Source organism: Macrotis lagotis, chromosome 1 (assembly GCF_037893015.1).
Source record: "Macrotis lagotis isolate mMagLag1 chromosome 1, bilby.v1.9.chrom.fasta, whole genome shotgun sequence".
Taxonomy (NCBI): domain Eukaryota; kingdom Metazoa; phylum Chordata; class Mammalia; order Peramelemorphia; family Peramelidae; genus Macrotis; species Macrotis lagotis.
In genome coordinates, this window is record NC_133658.1 from 95,020,659 (window position 1) to 95,041,263 (window position 20,605).

At 36.6% G+C, this 20,605-nt stretch overlaps 2 protein-coding genes across 7 annotated transcripts in view; one reads left to right on the forward strand and one right to left on the reverse strand.

Moving 5' to 3' along the window:
* Positions 1-19,075, forward strand: part of LOC141501201 (amino acid transporter heavy chain SLC3A1-like) — a 78,699-nt gene extending 59,624 nt beyond the window's left edge. For both annotated transcript variants that reach the window (XM_074204980.1, XM_074204969.1), the window contains exons 6-11: positions 9,717-9,836; positions 11,452-11,576; positions 13,005-13,203; positions 15,321-15,464; positions 16,424-16,537; positions 18,438-19,075. In XM_074204980.1, coding sequence (XP_074061081.1) covers positions 9,717-9,836; positions 11,452-11,576; positions 13,005-13,203; positions 15,321-15,464; positions 16,424-16,537; positions 18,438-18,878 — 1,143 coding nt within the window. In that variant the 3' untranslated portion in view covers positions 18,879-19,075. The remainder of the gene's footprint in view (positions 1-9,716; positions 9,837-11,451; positions 11,577-13,004; positions 13,204-15,320; positions 15,465-16,423; positions 16,538-18,437) is intronic.
* Positions 19,076-19,526: 451 nt separating this feature from the next.
* The window catches only part of LOC141501173 (prolyl endopeptidase-like), a 42,540-nt gene continuing 41,461 nt past the window's right edge, over positions 19,527-20,605 (reverse strand). For all 5 annotated transcript variants that reach the window (XM_074204923.1, XM_074204930.1, XM_074204913.1 and 2 more), the window contains 2 exons: positions 20,327-20,409; positions 19,527-19,947 (listed from right to left, as the gene is read on the reverse strand). In XM_074204923.1, the coding sequence (XP_074061024.1) occupies positions 19,861-19,947; positions 20,327-20,409 (170 nt within the window). In that variant the 3' untranslated portion in view covers positions 19,527-19,860. The remainder of the gene's footprint in view (positions 19,948-20,326; positions 20,410-20,605) is intronic.

Genomic DNA, 20,605 nt, shown 5'->3' on the forward strand with positions numbered 1-20,605 from the left:
TAATTACAGGTAACATTTATATAGTGTTTACTGCTTTATATCTTTATTATCTTTATTATCTCATTTGTTCCTCACAACAACCCTAAAAAGTAGGTGTTATTATTATCTCCAGTTTATGAATTAGAGGTTTGATTTTAACTTGTCAGGAAGACTCCTGCCCTGGTGCTGTAGCCAATGCAGTTAGCCAGCCACTCCTAAAACCTAGCTGATTTGAGAAGACTAGAAAGGTGGTGCTGGGGGTGGGGAGAAGGGAGGAAGGGCTTTGAATGCCAAGATGCCATTTTAAGTGCCTTGGAACACCTTGTAAAAGGATGGGAGTTTGTGCTTTGACAGAGAAAAGTTACTCTCATCATATTTTGACCTGCCAGGAAATACTTGTCTTCTCTTTTCTGCTGTTTTTCCTGTGTATGGATCTTGGTTTTCTACATTACAAAACTTGACAGTTTTCAACACAGTGACAATTAATGTTTGTCCTTCATTTTTTTTTTTAGGTTTCTTTTCCAAGGCAAATGGGGTTAAGTGGCTTGCCCAAGGCCACACAGCTAGGTAATTATTAAGTGTCTGAGACCGGATTTGAACCCAGGTCCTCCTGACTCTAGGGCCGGTGCTTTATCCACTACACCACCTAGCCACCCCTTGTCCTTCATTTTCAAAGAAGACCACATTATCAGGGAGGTGATGCCATGACAAGCATGTGAATTGGATTTGAGTTGGGGGGCTGGGATTGTGCTGTCACCAGCCTCACTTTCTTCTCTAGAACCAGCAGGGCCAGTGGCCAGATATGAATCAGATGACTGGAGATGGCCTTGAACATGAGGCAGTCGGGGTAAAGTGACTTGCCCAAGGTCACACAGCTTGTAAGAGTCAAGGGTCTCAGGCTGGTGCTCTCTCTACTGCACCATCTAGCTGTCCCTACAGGGAGAACCAGAGAAGTTTAGATGAATTGGATCAGTATTTACAGCCATGTATCATTTGTTTGGTAAACAAGTCTCTCCCCAGATTCTCCCCAGAATCCTGAGAATGGTAAAGTTAATGAACACTAATCTTTACTATTCACTTGGGATGATCATTAGTTGTTTACAGAGTGGCCTTAGGCAGATCAAATAGTAAGAGCAAATAATGGACTTGCCCTGTAAAATGACCCTCCTCACCCTATGATACTCTTATCTTTGAAAAAGAAATAGGCAGATTAATCATTTGCCAACCAGAATTTCTGTGATTCATTCTCAATTGGGTCTATTATAGAGGTACATTAACTGGTGACATGCAGGCATTTCAGCCTTCTGTCTTTCTTTTGCCTTCTCCCCTCAAAACTCACTTCCATGTTCAGTCCCCAAAGATGCTAAGACACTCAATGATCATTCAGTGTTGTCTTGCAAGCAGACAGGAGCTACCTCTTCCTACCTTTGTTCCTGTTCACATCTCTCCCTCTGCTCATCTTTCACCCACAGTTAGTGATAGGACTTGAGGCTAATGCTTTATGAAGATAAAGTGGTAAGGCCAGAGAGGTGAGCCATCATCCTGCACTGAGAAACTTCTGTTGATGAGACTTGACTATGTAAACATCCTGACCAAGTCCCTGCCACTCTCCTTGCTCCAGGATGTCTACGAGACTGTCAAGTGCCAAGAAGGGTTGACCTACACTGTAGAGGGAATTTCTTCACCCAAGAGTTCTGAATACAAAATCATTGGTCCGTTCCCTCTCCTTGTCCTGTGTTAAACCTAGAGACAGTGTAGCGAATGGATTGATAACAGGATCATAGATTCAGGGCAAGGAAGGACCGTATTTGGCATAGAATCTAAATTCTCTTAAAGATGAGGAAACTGAGGCACACTGAAGGTGAGTCACTTTGGGAGTAGATCAGAGCTAGTAAGTCTAGGTAGGATTCAAATTCAGATCTTGAGTTTAAGTTGAGCTCTTGACCACCTACTATGCTCTCTCTCATAGGTCCCCTAGAAAGGAAAATAAAATGCTCAGTTGTTGTTGGAAAGTTACTAACTGTATTTCTGTGGGCAAATTATGGATATCCCTGACCCTCAAGAAATTCTCTAAGTTGTGATTGGTTCTTACAGAGAAGCAAGTTTAGAGGGGGGAAGGAGTTTCTGCGTGGAGGAAATTCCAGGTCCTTCAAGCGTTCAACATAAGTCATCTCTTAACCCTGGGCAAATCTTTTAACATGTTTGGGTTTGGGGTGGCTAGGTGGCATAGTGGATAGAGCACCGGCCCTGGAGTCAGGAGGACCTGAGTTCAAATTCAGCCTTAGACACTCAGTAATTACCTAGCTGTGTGGCCTGGGGCAAGCCACTTAATCCCATTGCCTTGCAAAAACCTAAAAAACCCCAAAACAAAACAAAACATATTTGGGTCAAAGTTTTTGTAGTAAAATTGAAAAAATTGAGAAGGTTTTAGGAGGTGATGCTGTGGGGAACACCTGGATCATAACTTTGCATTTGTAGAATTCCTTTTACTTTGTAAAGACAGTTCACATATCCTGTCAATTATTCCTCACATCAACTTCATGAAGTAGAATATATTATCCCTATTTCACATATGAGGAAACTGAGGCTAAAAGTCATGCAAAGTAACTTCCCAAATGTCATGCATTTTGGGTTTGCACCTAAGTCTTATGACTCTTGGGCCAATTTATGTTCTGTTATTTCACTGCCCTTCTGTTTTCTTATTTCTGACACTCTTCCTAGTCAGACCATTGACTTGTATAGCTGTGGGACCATGGGCAAGGGACTTGACCTTTTAGTACCCCAGGAAATTTTCTAAGATTAAAAGTGACAATTTGCTTATCTGTATTTGTTAAAGGCAGTTTTCCTATCAGGAGTTAGCCACACCAATGACATCACTTGTTGGGGCAAAAACAACAGTAACAACAACCAAAACCCATTTCCTGTAGTCACAGAGGTGTGTTGCCATATCTTTGACAAACTGAACAACATGTTTATGTACAAAGTCTCAAATCCCTTCTAGCTCAGTGATCTAAATTTACCAGAGTGACGACAGACCAAGACTAACATTCCCATTCGGCACTCAGTAATGGGGAAATCCTCCCAGCTGATCATTTCTGGTTTTTGCTTTATGAGTTTCAGCCTAATAAACCATGATCATTTATTGAAGGATGTGATGAAAGGAAGGAGGGTTAAGGGCATGGGTGCTGGTAAATATTTAACAACAGGTTCTCAAAAAATGTGTGCTAAATGAATACTACTTCTAAGATTGATCTGCATTATTATTTTCTCCCATCATTTCCTGATTTATAGAATATACTGATTTCTGAGATGTAAATGCTGATCTTGAGAATTTAACAATCAGCTCTCTCTAGCCACCTGGTAGGAGCAAGCTCCAGCACATCCCTAGAAGGGACTCCTTGTAGTCTCTATCCCTAGAAGGGAGGCCTTGGTCTGGGTCATTTAACTTAGTCAGGTCTTGGGTCACTTTTGTTGTCATTATCTAGAGTATCCGCCAGGGGGAGGTCATTTCTCCTTCTTGAGTCCATATCACTGACTGTCATCTTCGGCCCATTTAGGTCATTAGCAAACCCAGCCAGTGTCTGTAATCTCATTTGTTTTTATCAAAGAGAGAAGCTACTAGATAAAGCATTTACAAGTTGCAATAATCATCTCATCGTTTAATTTTAGTCTAAGTCACTTATTAGTTTTTAGTTCAAAAAATTTTAAGAATAAGCCCCTTTCTCAAAGCTTCTCTGTAGTTTACATCCTTCTCCCTAGACCCTTCATCCCTCCCTTCAAAAGTTCTTACTTCATCCTTAATGTTATAAAGAGAACTTCCAACTGTCTCATAGAGTCATAGATTTATGACTGAAAGGAACCTTAGAGCCCATAGGTCCCAACCCCTCATTTATATATGAGGAAACCAAGGCCCAGAGAGGTTACTGCGCTTACCCAGGGTCCCACAGCTAAGTATCTGAGGCAGGTTTGAACTCAGAATTTGCCAACCCTCTCCAACACTCTATCTAGGCCGGCCTGTGTCCTTTAACTGAACCTCTGCATCTCTCCCATTCATTATAATGACACACCTCTTCTTTCTCCTCCTCCTCCTCCTTCTTCTTTTTATTTTTTATTTTTTGCTTTTAAAAACTTTCCAGCCTCTGCTGAACCCATCTATGCATTTCCTCAAAACGAGAGGGGGGGAGGTCTTATCCCCCATTCCTTGGTAAGTTTTATGGAGATTTTGACTTATCCTAAGAATCTTTCCCTCAAAATTCTCTTGAAGCCTGCTTTATGGTTCTTATGTCTTTCCCAGCTGTCCATCAGGATTTCTACTCTCCTAAAAAAAATGCTTCTATGGATATAATGTAAGATTGACATTTCTTTTTTTTAGAAAGATATTATTTTGTTTTACAATTCCCCCCCCATTTTTGCTTCCCCCCACCCCCACAGAAGGCATTCTGTTAGTCTTTACATTGGTTCCATGTTATACATTGAAGATAGACATTTCTAATGAAGGATTAGTACCGTCATCCCTTCCACATTGCTGGTTCTAGGTTCATAGGACCTGGATTCAAATCATGTTTCAAATGCTTCCTGCAGGTTTGTCTTAGGCAAGTCATGGCTCTAATTTTCCTTCTCTGTAAAGTGAAGGTTTTAGACTAGATGGTCTCCAAGTCATACATAGATCCATGAGCCTATGTAAAGCTTTCATTCAATCTGTTAAAAAATGTGTGTGTCTATATGCATGTTCTATGTCTAGGTATGTGTCCAGATGCAAATGCATATGTACACATATCGGTCGGTATGTGTGCATGTGTGTTTCTGTCTGTATGTGTGTCTCTGTATATAGGTGTGTATGTGTACATTTCTGTGTCTGTGTGTATAGGGGGGTGTGTGTGTGTGTGTGTGTGTGTGTGTGTGTGTGTGTGTGTGTTTAAGCACCTGGTATTCATGCTAGACCCTATGGAAGGTACAGAGGAATTAGCATCAAGAGCCTCAATCAGCAGCAGGCACAGGTATCCAAAAGAGCACAATCTCTTGTGTAAAAATGAAGAAACTTTTTCTCATTTCTGCACATGGGGATTGTTCTACTTTGTTCTCATTGTTTCTTCCAGTGGGAAGCTGAGATGCATGAAATCGTTCAGAGAATTTTTAAGCTTTTAACACACTTAGTCCTGAGCAGGGCTTTGTTCCACATTATCTTTTGGGAGCTGGCCCAAAGAAGCAGCTTCAGCTTGTCTTCAAAATGAAGGGGATGATCTCTCTCTAACATTCTGTGAAATAAATGGATTTTTTTTTTTAGGTTTTTGCAAGGCAAATGGGATTAAGTGGCTTGCCCAAGGCCACACAGCTAGGTAATTATTAAGTGTCTGAGACAGGATTTGAACCCAGGTACTCCTGACTCCAAAGCTGGTGCTTTATCCACTACGCCACCTAGACACCCCGATTTTAAAATACACTTTCTGAGCTCTTCTAGAAATTCATTTTTGATTTTGAGACCAATTCATATTTTTCTTTGAAATTTTAGATATAGGGTGTTTTTAATTTTGTTATTTTCTTCTGAGTTTATATTTTGATCTTCCATCACCATAATAATTTTTTATGAGCAAGTTCTTTTTTTGGGGGGTTAGGTTTTTGCAAGGCAAACAGGATTAAGTGGCTTACCCAAGGCCACACAGCTAGGTAATTATTAAGTGAGACCAGATTTGAACCCAGGTACTCCTGACTTCAGGGCCGGTGCTTTATCCACTGTGCCACCTAGCCAACCCTAGCAAGTTCTTTTTTGTAGTTATTTGCTCATTTTTTTTCCACCCTATTTCTTGAATTTTAACTGCATTTTAAAGTTCAACTATGCTCCTAGAGTAGAGGGGGAGAGTGTCCCTTCCCTCCCTTACAGTAAGTCAAATGAGGCATTTAAAAATAAGAATGTTTATATGTAAGGGAATTAAATTGAAATAGGCTATGTGCTATGAGATGAGATTACCTTAAAGCCCTACATAAATATTAACTCTTGTTAATGTTGCTTGTGTTCTTATCTTCATCCAATAAAAGCATCTGATGTACTTTGTCTTCTCCTCCAGACTTAATACAGGACCCAGTGCCAGCTACAGTGGGAAACACTCTGTGGAAACACGCTTGAAGTAAAATCAATAACAAATGTCACTAAATTCTTTTTTTTTCACCCAAAAAGGGGACTTATGTCTAGTATATAATAGAGATGGTGTGGTAGAATCGAAGAGAGCTAGTCCTTGACTCAGGATGCCCTGGGTTCAGCTCCTTCTTCTGACCATAATATTTCTGTGATCCTAGCCAGTCATGTGACCTCTGGATGTTCTGAACCACAGAAGGAGTCCTCATTTGGGACTTCCCTAAATCCATAAAAAATCAGGTCCAGTGCCCATCCCTGTGTAAACAACACATATATAACAAATATTTTTTCAGGACTGAACTTGTTTGATTTTTTTTTTAGTTTTTTTAGATATTTTTAGATTTTTTTTTTTAGATATTTTAAAGTAGGTTTTACAAATAAATTTTTAGATTTTTTCTTCATGTTATGTTGCTGAAAATAGTTAATTTCAAAGTTTGATTAAAAAATAAACAAAACTTTATTATAACACCCTCTAATACTATACTTTGTTTTGGATAATTATTTTAAATATTAAAATTCTAAATTCTATTAGAATCTTTATTCTCATTTGGACCCATTTAAATTTAATCTTAATAATTGTTTCTCCATTACTTTAAGTCTAAACAATCAGTGAAACAATCAAGTGCTGACTTCTAGCATTTGTTAATTTCTGAGATATAGATATTCACACTGAAAACTCAACCACCACTTCTACCAAACTGGTTTGAGTGGATTCTAGCACCTTTCCTTTATATATCCTTTAAAAAAAATAACAAATATTAAGTACCTAGTACTTGCCAGGCAATGTGCCTCACAACAACCCTAGGTTTGCTGTTATTAATTTCCATTTTACACATGAGAAAATTGAAGCAAGTAGAGATGGTGATTTGCTCAGAGTTATATAGCTAGTGCTGAAGCTGGATTTGAATTTAGGTCTTCCTCACTCCAGGTCCAGGGTTATATCCACTGTGACACCTAGCTGCCCTTGCGTAATAAGGCAGACATTTCTTCAAAATTATTTTTATTTTATCTGTAAAAAAAAAGTTACCATATCAATGAAAGGAAATGTAAGAAAAGTTTGAATTTTCTGGTTTGACTGTGTCCTTTGACACAATAGCTAACCAAATTTAAAATGTTTAGAAATGGAAATATATTAACCTTACACCACCTGTAGGGGCATTATAACTTGGTATATTTGTTCAAATCTTCAAGATCAATGACAGCATCTGTCATATTGTCTACTAAATAAATCACTTGCTAGGTTGATATCTTTCTCTTGATATTTACTTTTTTATGTTATTTTATTTTTTCCAATTTGAAGCAAAGACAGTTTTCCACATTCATCTTTATGTAAACTTTTGAATTTCATATTTCTGTACCACCTCCATTCCTTCCCCTCTCTCCATGGCAGTAAGTAATCTGATATAGTTTGTACATATACAATTGTGTTTAACATACGTCCATATTAGTCATGTTGTGAAAGAAGAATTAGAACTAAAGTGGAAAAATCATGAGAAAGAAAGAGAAAAAATAAAAGAAATTTTAAAAAGAGAATATAGTATTATTCTTTTCTCCACATTGAGAGACTCTATAGATTTTTCTCTGGATGTAAATAGCGTTTTCCATCATAAGTCTTTTAGGATTGTGCTTTGACCACTGAACTGCTAAGAGGAGTTGAGTCCATCATAGTTGATCATCTCACTGTGTTGTGTTAATGTGTGCAATATTCTTATGATTCTGCTCACTTCACTTAGCATTAGTTCATGCAAGTCTTTCTTATAGAACAATAGTACTCCCGTTACATTCATGAACATAATTTGTTCAACCATTCCTCAATTATTGGCATTCCCTCATTTTCCAATTCTTTGCCACTACAAAAAGAACTGCTATAAACATTTTTATACATGTGGGTCTAAACCCCTTCTTTTTTTTAATCTTTTGGGATACAGACCTAGTAATGGTATTGTTGAATTAAAGAGTATTAACAGTTTTTTTTTTAAGATTTTGCAAGGCAATGGGGTTAAGTGGCTTGCCCAAGGCCACACAGCTAGGTAATTATTAAGTGTCTGAGGTCAGATTTGAACCCAGGTACTCCTGACTCCAAGGCTGGTGCTCTATCCACTGCGCCACCTAGCTGCCCCAGAAATTATCTTTGAATGGATAAAGATGATTAATAAAAATCTAAAAGAGGAAGAAAATAATCTCAAACAACTAGCATATTTCCATTCCAAGCAAGTCAGACAAACAAAATATTTCATTTTTGGGCAAAGCAACTGATCTGATAGATTAGGGAAATGCAGTAGATATAGTTTACTTAGCTGTCAGTAAAGCATTTTATAAGTATTTCATGTAATTGTTATGGAAAGGATGGAGAGATGAAGACTAAATGATGATAGTTCAAAACCATCAAAATATATTGTTTGAATGGCTTGACTTACTGATGAAGGGCCATGAGTCCATGTTCATGGAAATCAGTTGGAGTTAGAATATTCAAGAGAGACATAAAAGCTGTCATCAAATTTTGAAAGGCTGTCAGATGGAAAAAGAGATTAGAGTTATCTCTGGTTGGCCCAATAGAGGAGCAATAGATAGAAACTACAAAGAAGAAAACTTGGGATTGATGTCAAGGAAGAAAATACTTAGAATGGTCCAAAGGTGTAATGGGATTGCTTTGACATAAGTCTTCAAAATGAATTTGGATAACTATTTATAGTTATAGTGATTTATTTCCTTTCCTTATGTTGGGCTTAATTGCTGTTGAGGTTCCTTCCAACATAAAAAAAAAATATTCTGTCATTCCATAATTCTTATGCTACTTAGCACATGAGATGATATATGTGAGAATTTATAAACAGTAAAATATATGCATTTTAGTTATGGTGCTGATTATTTACTCTCATTTTAGCAGGAAACTTCTTGAAACTAACATCTATTTCCACTCCAGAGATTTTTTTGAAAGGATACTAGCTATGAGCCTTGATATTTGTTTCTAGTTTGGTGTAGACTGCAAGTAGCAACTGACCATGTAACCTGGGTAGGATAAAAGTAGACAACTTTCCTTGTCCACCTAAGTCATATCTTCACAGTGTGGCTTCGTTGTTTGATTTAGAGTGAATTCTTTGTAGATCGGAAGCACATATATATGTACATACTCAAATGTAATTACAAAGATTTTGATGCAAAGTGTCAAAATTATAAAAGAACGTTCCAAGTTCAAATTGAAATGACATTTGGATTATACAGGCTTCTTTGTTCACCCTTCTGTATATTGTTACTTGAAAGTTCATTATTTTAAGAAAATGATATATTTATCAGTTAGTAATAGCACTACCTTATTCTTCTTGTCTTGGCTATGTAATTTGAGACTTGTCATCTAATGGGAAGTCTCCTAAAGTTGCAAATCATTATGAGAGAGAGAGAGAGAGAGAGAGAGAGAGAGAGAGAGAGAGAGAGAGAGAGAGAGAGAGAGAGAGAGAGTTGGGAGTATTACTTTTTGGCAAATTAGCTGGTAAATACAATCTTTATTGAAAATTGGGAATAAAACTGTTGATAAAACTAGCTAACATTATAACAAATTAATGTTCTATAATAATTCATTTCACCATCCTTTTGTGTTTCCTATGTGTAGGAAATAATGCAGTTTTGGCTTGGAAAGGGTGTTGATGGATTTAGTTTTGATGCCGTTAAATTTCTTCTAGAAGCAACACATCTGAGAAATGAACCTCAAGTGAATCAGAATCAAAACCCGGTAAATTGTTTCAAACTTTTATTTTCCATTTCTTCTGAAATGGGCTTGCCATGGAATTGATTTTTCTTTGGTTTGGGGGCATATATTACACCTAGTTGTACCTTGTATCAGTTTCCTTTTATGATTTTACTATTATAAAGTCCACAAGAGATTCAAATGTACATGAGTAAGCATGAAGGTGTGCATGTAGTTGCAAGGGGAATCAGAAGACGTTGGTATCAAGGCCTTCTCTCATCACTAATAGTACCTGACCTTGGACAATCTATGTTATCTCTCTGAGCCTCAGATTAAATACTTTATAGAGCTAGAAGGCTTAAATGAGCTGAGGAATCTAAAGAACTTAAGTTTTATAACTGTATAAATGTGAAATGTTAGTTTTTAAGATTTGTCTCTATTAAAGTTATACTCTGATGATTCCTTATTGATTGGGGGTGACCCTTGATTCTTAAATATAATGCCAGTAAATAGCAAACATTGGCAGATCCTATCAAGTTGGAATGGTTTAAGGGCCATGTTTAACAATAGGTTATATGTCCATTTTCTAAGGACTAATCTAAGGACTAGTCAGACAACTCATCACCAAAAGGTTGGTTGCCAGTTGTTTTACTTTTTGATTTTTGCTACAACTCCAAAGATGGTCTGTTATGCAGAGGTGAAGAGCCACAATGGTAAAATCATAGCCTTTTAAATTTGGAAGTATCACTGATCTACTATTTCTTCTACAAAGTTTCCACCACTATGGTGGTGATTTCAGTGAATGATTGAAAATGAGAGACTATTGGGGGGGAGTGTAGGGAAGTAAGATTAGGAGAAAAACTGTAAAACTCAAAATAAATAAAATCTTTAATCTAAAAAAAAGCAAATGAGAGACTATAGAATTAGAGTTTAGAGTTGGAAAAGAACTTCTAGTCCAATTTCTTTTTTCGGTTGAGGATACTGAGTTCCTAGAGAGGTCACATAAGTCACTGTCAGTAGTAGCAACAAATTCAAATTTAGAACATCAGGTTTCCCACCCATTGTTCTTCCTCCTGAACTCTGTTACTGTTTATTAATACTTTGTAAGGTCCTAGAACCCCCCCATATGTTGCCATGCCCTTATGTGGTTTTGGTCTTGCTACTGTCAGCCTCCTTGATGAACTGTCACTAGGGACTGCAGGCCCCTTGAACAGGGATCAAGTTCTTAAGGATTCAGATGTTTACCAGGCCATGCTGGCATTGGGTGTTCAGCGAATATCATGGTTTGGTCTAATACACAGTGCCTTACAGTGATAGGTTGTTACTGAAGAGCAGGTGTACTGAGTTTTCTGCGTGGCTGTCTGAGGTCCTCCTCTGATCTCACAGTTCTCACTGAAATACTAGCAGGGAGGGGAAAATATATTTTTCTTGTTTCTTACTGAAAGTTCCCCAGAGAGAAGATTGTAGGCTTAGCTAATTGACTGTTTTTAATTTAATGATAATATGGTTAAATGTCTTCCAATCCTAGGTCCCCTTTCTAGGCATCTATATATAATTAAAATTCTTTTTGGATATCACTTAGGAACAGTCTGGGTTCTTGTGCAATAAGTGGTGAACTTTTGGCATATGATCTGATCATCTGATTGTGCTGTTTTCAAAGGACACAGTTACGGACTATTCTGAGCTGTATCATGATTACACCACCACTCAAGTTGGGATGCACGACATACTCCGCAGTTTTAGGCAGACCATGGACCAGTACAGCAGGGAGCCTGGGAGATACAGGTAACAGGAAATGCCTTGTTACCATTTCTGTTTATAATGAGCATTTGTCCCTAAAATCAAGTCATATTTGGAAGGGAAAGTTATATTCCACTAACAGACATTTAGTAAGTACCTATTGTGGGTCAGGTTTGGGTACAAAGATACAAATGAAATAGGAGTTTCCATTCAGTTCACCTGAATTGGGCTTTGAAGGCAGTTAGGGGTTCCAAAAAACAAAGTGGATAAGGCTATACACTCTGAAATACAAAGACACAGAGGTGGAAGAAGGTAAGGTCCTGTTTTGGGAAGAGTTGACAGGTCACTTATTGGAATGGAAATTATTATGAATTAGAGTACTGTGAAACAGGACTTGACAAGACAGAAATATGAAAGACTTTAAAAGCTACTCTAAGGATTTTTTCCCCTCCTAGAAACAATAGGGAACCAACCATTGAAGCTTTTCAAGAGTGAAATGGCAGGTCAGTTTTAGAAAACAGAATTCTAAAATTACCATTTAATGCCAGTATGGTATATTGAAGACAAATACATTTTCTTATATTTCCAATTTTGCTGTATAGTTTTTTTGGATCTGAATGCTTTATCTATATGAAGTAAAAAACATTTTTTTAAATACACACTTTCTGTAAAGTCCCCAATTAGTTTCTATAGGTCTACAAAAGAAATTAGGCAATTCTTACCCACTGGACACTTCTAATCTGATTATTGAGGGGAGGAATATTTATGAAGGCTGTTGGCACATAAACAGAGTGTTGAAAAAACAAATCAGCAGTACCTATTAAGGAGCAAAGTAATATAATAAAGGAGAAATTGAAGACTGGTGGGAGATATATACATATATACATACATACAAACACACACATATATATATATATATACATACATACAAACATATATATACATACATACAAACATATATATACATACATACAAACATATATATATATATATATATATATATATATATATATATATATATATATATATATATGAAATTGTAGGAAGATTTCATCATCATAGCAGTCCTATAGCTATCTCTTTGAAGTTTGCAAAGCACATATGTGATTCCATTTGAATCTCATGACAACCCTGGGAGGCAAGTACTAGTGATGAGTCAGGTTTTAGCCCCATTTTAATGGGATAGTTGACTGGCTCAAATAACATTTCCCCTCCATTTTTAGACAATTTAGCACTTAAGTCTGGTCTTTCAAGACAATTCTAAATAATTTTTAAGTTGTTTGAAAATATGAAATATTGCATTATTTTACCACTGGTTTTGATGTTTTAAACAAATTCCCTATTTATGAAATCCACATGACCCTGTGCACTATGTATATAGTTTGAGTCTCTTCAAGACTTTATATCCAATGAAATTGAACTATGTCAACATTGGGGAAAATCAAAACCTTTTTTAAAAAAATCACTTTGCAGATTTATGGGAACTGAAGCAAGAAACCAGGAAGGCATTGAAGAAACCATGATGTACTATGGAAAGTCTTTTGTCCAAGAAGCAGATTTTCCCTTCAACTTTCACCTCACAGAAATGAGTATTCTCTCTGGAATCAATGTATTTAATGTTATATCATCCTGGATGGAGAACATGCCAGAGGGAAAGTGGCCCAACTGGATAGTAAGCATTTGACTCAATTCTAAAAATACCCCTTTTCTGTGTTCTGTAATGTAGCCCCAATAGAGATTTGTTCCTAAAACCAGATGTGAAATTTGTATAGAATATATTCTCCTGAGATCCCAAAAGGACTCTCTTCTATAAAGAAGCATTTGTTGAGATGACAATTGACCAGGTAACTGTACAATGGGGAGACAAAGGAAGGTGAAAAAGTTCATGTTCTTAAGGAGTACACAATCTAGTGGGGGCACAATAAATATAATTCTAAGAATTAGTATTTTTAAAATTAATAATTATTTAAATATTGCTTAAATATCTAACTCACAAATATAGCTGTAAAAGCAGCATAAAATCCAAAATCACTCTCTATTTGCCCAAGAGTTATGATTTTAAAAAGGAGAAAATATCCAGGAAAGAAACTGTTATAGACTATGAATATTATAGGGTCATCAAAAAGTCACTTCTAAACTACAGTGACTGGAACAAGCCTCTTCTTTCTCTACTTTTTTGTCTCCTTTTTTAATTATTTGGGACAAATTTCACTTCCCCTGTGAAAGGTTTCCCTGCCTAAAGCAAATCTTTCCTTCCTCTGGACAGTTTCTTACTCATTTGTTGATGATTCTTAATTTGTTCTATTCTTGCCCTTCTATTATTTTGTCAAAATGAATGAAACTTCAAATTTGGAAAGATAAGCAAAATATTTTTTGTTATCAATTTGTTTAACTCTACTAGGGTTTTACATATGATTTAATTCTTTGTTTATTTGTTGTTGACTTATTATAAAGTTAATAAAAATTTTTTTACCACTTAACTTGATATCTTATCTCTTCAACCAAGGTATAGTCTTCTTGAGGGCAGAGTTTTCTGAAGAGCTGACTTTACACATTTGATCATTTTAAGCTTTTGTACCTTACTATTTAGTTTTATTTTTACCGTTTCCTTTAGTTTCCTAATGTAATTTTAAAATGCTGGATATATTAAAGGTGAAGTATTGGAAGGTGGTCCCTAGTCCAAAAAGGAAGGGGACAATTTAGATTTCTCAGAGGACAGTTGAAGGATGCTAACAGGAAAGAGTATAATGAAATAGTCTAGAGAAGATGTTTTGGGGGTTCAGCTTATACCTCTCAGGAAAATTTGTATCTTGATTCTTGGGGGTTTTATATAGTAGCTGTGTTTGTGATATGGCCATGTCACTGGAATGAGAACATCTGAATCTTAGTTAATGTTCAGGGCCCAGCTCCATGCAACGCCATCTTCCCCCAGGCTCTTTTCCTCTTTTTGATTCTCTAAAGGCATTTTATATTGCTTCTGGCCACATATCTTATTTCCATGGCCCTGTTCACTGAGTGATGGCTTACTCCTTAGCCACCAGGGGATTAATTTCATAGCTCTGGTATTCATTTTAAATATGTATTAATGACATCTGTCACACACAATGAGTTGTTCCATCATACAGGCTAGTTAGTATATTAAACATTGGCGACCCCCCCCCCCCAAACCCAGAGCTGTGGTTATGCCCATTTAACATTTGAATGAAATCTGTAATGGACAGAAACACTTGACAGTCACTGTTTGGGGAGGTGACTGAAGTTGGAAATACTTCTGAATTCAGAAGCAGAGACTTCCCTTGAAGAGCTGGACATTCATTACTTGCAGAATCCCTCAAGATAATGAAAATGATGTAGAAATTTTCTAAACAGAAATTATGAATTTCTGTCATTTTCTGAATAGAAATTATGAATTTTTGAAAATAAATGTTATAATAGCCTATTAAAATACAATTATGAGGTAATCTTGTTCTTCAATGTTAATAGCATTAGAAATAGGGAACTTCTTATCTAGAATATTTGCTTTTATCTACCTTCCAATCTGAGATTTAGAGTATAGTACAGTTAGTTATGTTACATTCTCCCAACATTATCTAAGCATGTTATTATATATATCTATATGTACACATATGCACCTAAAATATTTATATATATTGCATATACAATCCTAATAAAATGCTGAAATTTTTATAAATGTACTAATTTTTGTTTTTATATTTGATCCAGAATAGGGACAGGACAGGATTTTAGAATAAACTTTGGACTGAAAATTTTATAAATATTTATTTTTAGATTGGAGGACCTGATACTTCTAGGTTAACTTCTCGTTTTGGAGAAGACTATGTCAAAGTCATGAATATGCTAATCTTAACACTTCCTGGGACACCTATAACTTACTATGGTGAAGAAATAGGAATGAAAGATAATGCAGAAAATGTAAGTGAAAGCTGTGATACTATAAAATATAGCTTAAATATTTCAGAAATATATATTTATTAAACTAGACAAATATCATGTTTTGTTCATTTAGTGCTCTATATCATAACTTTTATGAGGGTCAGCAAAGTCTATTGGAATGTAAGCTGGATTCGATCTCCAGTCTTTGGACACCAGCCCTGACCTGCCTCTTGCCAGACCTCCGTAATCGGGCCACTCAGCTTCTGGGGAGTTTTTTCCCCCTCTCTCTAAAATGGGGGTGAATTCTTTTATTTAGCTCAATAGAGATTTTGTGAAGAACACAGTGCTTTGTAAAATATTAAGGTAGCTACATAATTTTAAGGTGATAATATTAGAGTTCCTAAGGGCTTACTCTCTTTTTTGAAAAGAAGCCAATTGAAAACATTTGTTTTTCCAGACTATTCTGCCATATTTTATTTTAAATTCAGATTCTTTTATGCTTCTGCATAATCAAATGTGGCAGTACAAAATGAGGTCACACCTCAGAGTTATATGGATGGACACACATTAAGCCTAAATCCTTAAGTCTGAGAATGGATGAAAGAAATGATTACAGAAACAAGCATATAGCCCAATTTACTAATATTTGACTAAGGTGAATTTTCTATTATGTAGAGTCTATAAAATTAAACTTGTGCCCAGAAATGAGTGTTATGCAATAAACTGGTTAGATCAATGCTGCTACAAGAAACTGTAGATTAAAACTAATATCCTAAAATGTTATATATTGTAGATACTTTCTTGAAAGTAAATATAATTTGCTTGCCACTACATATTTCAGATCATATTCCAGCTACGCTGAAAACAATGAATGGACTGAGTAGTCTAACAAGTATTAACCTCCTACTATGTGCCAGTTACTGTAAACTATAATTAAGAAGTGTTTATGAGTTTTAGAATTTGATTATATATATTTTGACTTTTCTTTTTTCTTCAAGACCCTACTTTCAAAGTCACCAATGCAGTGGGACAATAGCTCCAATGCTGGTTTTAGTGAAGGGACTCAAACCTGGTTACCCACCAATACAGATTACCAAGATCTGAATGTTGATGTAAGTACTAAATCTGCAAAATAACTAGATTCTGAAAAATCAAAAATGCATTTTTAGATGTGAACATAAATTTTATTTTTCTTGCTCACTTCTGGTTCAGCTTGGGGTTTTGGGCTGGGTGGGTGGTAACTTTCCATTCTCACCCCCACTATTGTATATAATAAACACAATGCAATTATAGACTCTCTAAAGTCAGATTTGCTGGTAAACTTTCTCTTGTATTAAGCATTCATTAATTTGTCATACCTAAGGGCCAAACATGGTACTAAACACCAAGGATACAAAGACAGAAAATAAAACTAGTACCTGACCTCAAGGAGCTTACATTGTTTCTTCCTTGGGAGTTAAAATATTGAAGTGTCACAAGGAAACTTCACCAGTCATTGCAGTGCCACATATTGACAATTCACTGAGCTAAGATAGCAAGGTAGAAATTCTATTTTAGACTATCACATACCTAGGCAAGTAGAATTTAAAACTATATAGATCTGATAGCAAGGCTGTATGTGTGAAATGGGTAGTATGGGGCCAAAGCTTTTAAAGTAGTTTACTGGAGGTGATATTCTCATCTTCCAATGTCATAGTAATCATGAAAAGATGAAGTCAGGTAAATTTACATATAGACATATAATCTCTTAAATGGGAAATTTCCCAGTTGTAGGTAACAACTGATACTTGTACTTTTAATGTTTATTTGGCTCCATCAGTGCTAGGTAACATACAAGTATGATCCTCATTTAATTAATGAGAAAATGGTGATACAGCAAAGAGATTTATAGACAGAAGCAGCCTTTGAGGCCCAGAGTTCATGAGGCTTGCTCAAGGCTATCCAGCTAGGGTCCTGGCACCACATCCAGGGCCCTGGCCAGTAGGCCCATTGCCTCTTCACAAGCACAATCTTTTAAATCCTTAGTAAAATGATTATCCTCATTTCACATTTTCATAAATCTTTTATTTACAGAGAGGTCACAGGACTTGACCTTGGTCCCAGAGCTAACAAGCAGTGGGGTAATATTCTGAAACCTGGGTCTTTCAAGAGTCAATGCTCATAAATCATACAGTTAATTACTACTCCATCAGGATTTTTCACCATTTAGTGTTCATTTCTTCAGGGAGTTGGCAGAACACATTAGTTGAATTCTCTATTCAGGGTACAATGTAAAGGTCTTTCTCTAAAAGGTTAAGGAGTTGTACTCACTTTCTGTGCCTAGTTTAGTTATTCTTAGGTTTTCTGATGTTTATTTTGGATCTAGTCAAGCTAAGATCTGGCCATTTTGACAACAAATGTAATATTTATTTGGAGGGTGAAGGCTCTAAACAAACAAAGTCATGTATGATACAGTACATTCCAGGAAGGCTTGCTATTATATCTCTAACCACATCAAATCTCTGAACCTTTATAGTTCCCAGAATCCCTGGTGGGGTTCAAATGAGATACAAGTAAACTGAGTAACAAATCCCTGAGTGTCAGCCCAGTGGAGATGATGTTGATTGGTCTTGAGAGTCAGGATCTTGTGATTCTCAATGTGAAAAATCTCTCAATTTTTCTTCAGCTCAGTTTCTACATCTATAAAATATAACTCCTGTCATCATTCTCTTCAATAGTGCTATTATAAGGTACCAAAATGCTTGCAAACCTGAAGGCTCTTTCTAAGTGTCAGTTGTCTTCTTATAGTAGTTTGCCATTGTGTGAAAAGGAGCAACTGAAAAAGCAAGGTGGGTTTAGATTTCGATTCCCAAGAGACTCACTTCTCATGTAACAAGCATAATATTTTATTTCAAAATGTAACAAAAGATGTGTTTGGGAAATAAATTCCTAATATGTCCTGTTAAATACAGTAAATATTTAAAAAATTTTATAGCTGCACATTTACCTGTTCAAACTTTTTTAAAAAAACAGGTTCAGAAAACTCAAGCTACATCCTCCCTGAAGCTGTATCAAGAATTAAGTTCCCTGCGTCTCAATGAGCTGCTTCTTAGCCGGGGCTGGCTGTGCTATATTTGGCACGATGCTAATGTTCTAGTGTACACAAGAGAACTTGATGGTCTGGACAGCACCTTCATCATGGTGCTGAATTTTGGAAACACAACAGAGGTGAATTTACAGGATCATTTTCCAGGACTCCCAGCACAAGCAAGGATAAAGCTAAGTACCACGTTGACTGACAGAGATGGTACTGTGGCTACGGCTGCAGTGAGAACTGAAAAGGGGCAAGGACTCATCCTCGAACACAAAATAACCAAACTCCTGCACCATCAAGAGGCCTTCAAGAACAAGTGTCTTGTTTCAAGCAAAGCATGTTATTCTAGCTTCTTAAATGTCTTGTACAATTCCTGCTGAGATGCTGTCACTGGCCATTGTTGCCTCAGACTTAAGCAGTCACTTCATTTTCATTTTGATGGATTTTAGTAAGCATAATGTGAATACTGATTAATTATAATTCTTAATTTCTACAGCTTGAATTTAAGTGCTTTAGAAAAAGTTGTCCAATACTCTTAAAATGCAATAAATATTGAAAATAAAATCATACCTGAAAAGTTATTTATTGAAACACTCTTCAATAATAAGAGAGGCAGCACAGCGTATTGGATAGAGCTGGCCATGGAGGTAAGAAGACCTGGGTTCAACTCCTGTCTTCCCCCTCAAGGCACAAACCCTGAGGTCCTCAGCAATTCTCCTGTGGAGAACTGTATCACAAGAGTTTCGTTTCTTCCTCAGGAGTTCTTATACCAAGGACATTAAAGGGCTTGTTAACAGGTCCTTTAAGGATATCAAAGAGCTCTTTTGATTCTCACAAAAACCTTGTGAGGGAAGCACTATTATGATTCACATTTTACAGATAAGGAAACTGAGGCTGGGAGGTGAAGTGACTTGCCTGGAGTCACACAGCTAGGAAGGGACTGAGGCTGGTTCTGAGCTCTTATCTTCTGAACCCACGCCCCCACCATCTAGTTGTACCTCAAAATTCAATGAGATGATCAGGGAGTCTTATTTTAATTATTTTATTAATTTTAATGTGAAGAATTTCATTGTTTCAATCATTTTGGGCATAAGAAAAAAGCCAAACCTAAAACCTTTCCTCTGTTTTCAGTCACACTGCTTTTGTTCCCTCCTCAAACTCTAAGGAAGGAGGCTGGAGCTAAGAACAGAGAGATTTGAGGGAAGGAGTTCGTGGGCCCCTGTGGATGAGGGATGGTTTAGTGCTGCCCAGGTGAGAGAATTGCAAAGAATGCCACACTCTGACATACTGAGCCCAGTTCAAGACAGCATGAGGTCATAACTTCTTCCATTTCTGAGGCTCTTGATGCTGCCGAGACATAGTTCAGCTTGTTTTAAAATGGGGATTAGTTAAGGGACCAGTGTCACCAAGTCGAAGTTCTTGGTATAGAAAAGCAAGACGTTTCGCAACCTAAAAGAAGTCAGATTTTAACACATGAGATGCTCTGAAATGATGCTTCACAGCCAGGCTGTCTTTCACTACTGTAATCTTCAAACAAGTAGATGACTTATGTCAGGGATTGTCACTAATGGAAGTCTTCTCACTCTGATGAGAGCAGTGGATGGAAAGCTCTCTTTCTTATTGTTCTTGCTCATCCCTCTGTCTTTCTTATTCCATTTCTTTTTTCCTCTTATTTTTCCCTGTGATTATGCCTTAAGTCTATTGGTAGGCCTCAGGTTAAGAAACTGAGAAGACAACTCTTAAACAATTTGTATTTATGGGATAGATGATTTTTATTTCCTGGGAATAATAATTGTGATTTTATTTGATGGGGAATTAAACAACATACCTCAATTATGGAGTCCTCCCAAAGAGCTGCAGCATGGCTTCCTCCAGCCTGAACATCTAAAATAATGTTAGGAATCTTTTTTCCTGAAAGTACATTTATAATTAGTTAAAAATCATAATCAGAGTTGGGGCTTCCTTACTTTTTAGTAGTAAAATGATAGTCTGATTTCTCATTCCAGTCTTGATACCCTAAGAAGATAGAGAAGGATGTGAATGTGAATGTTATTTTTGAGGGAGGTGTTGTGTGCATGTACTAAACTGACACTCTTGCCTCTGAGCC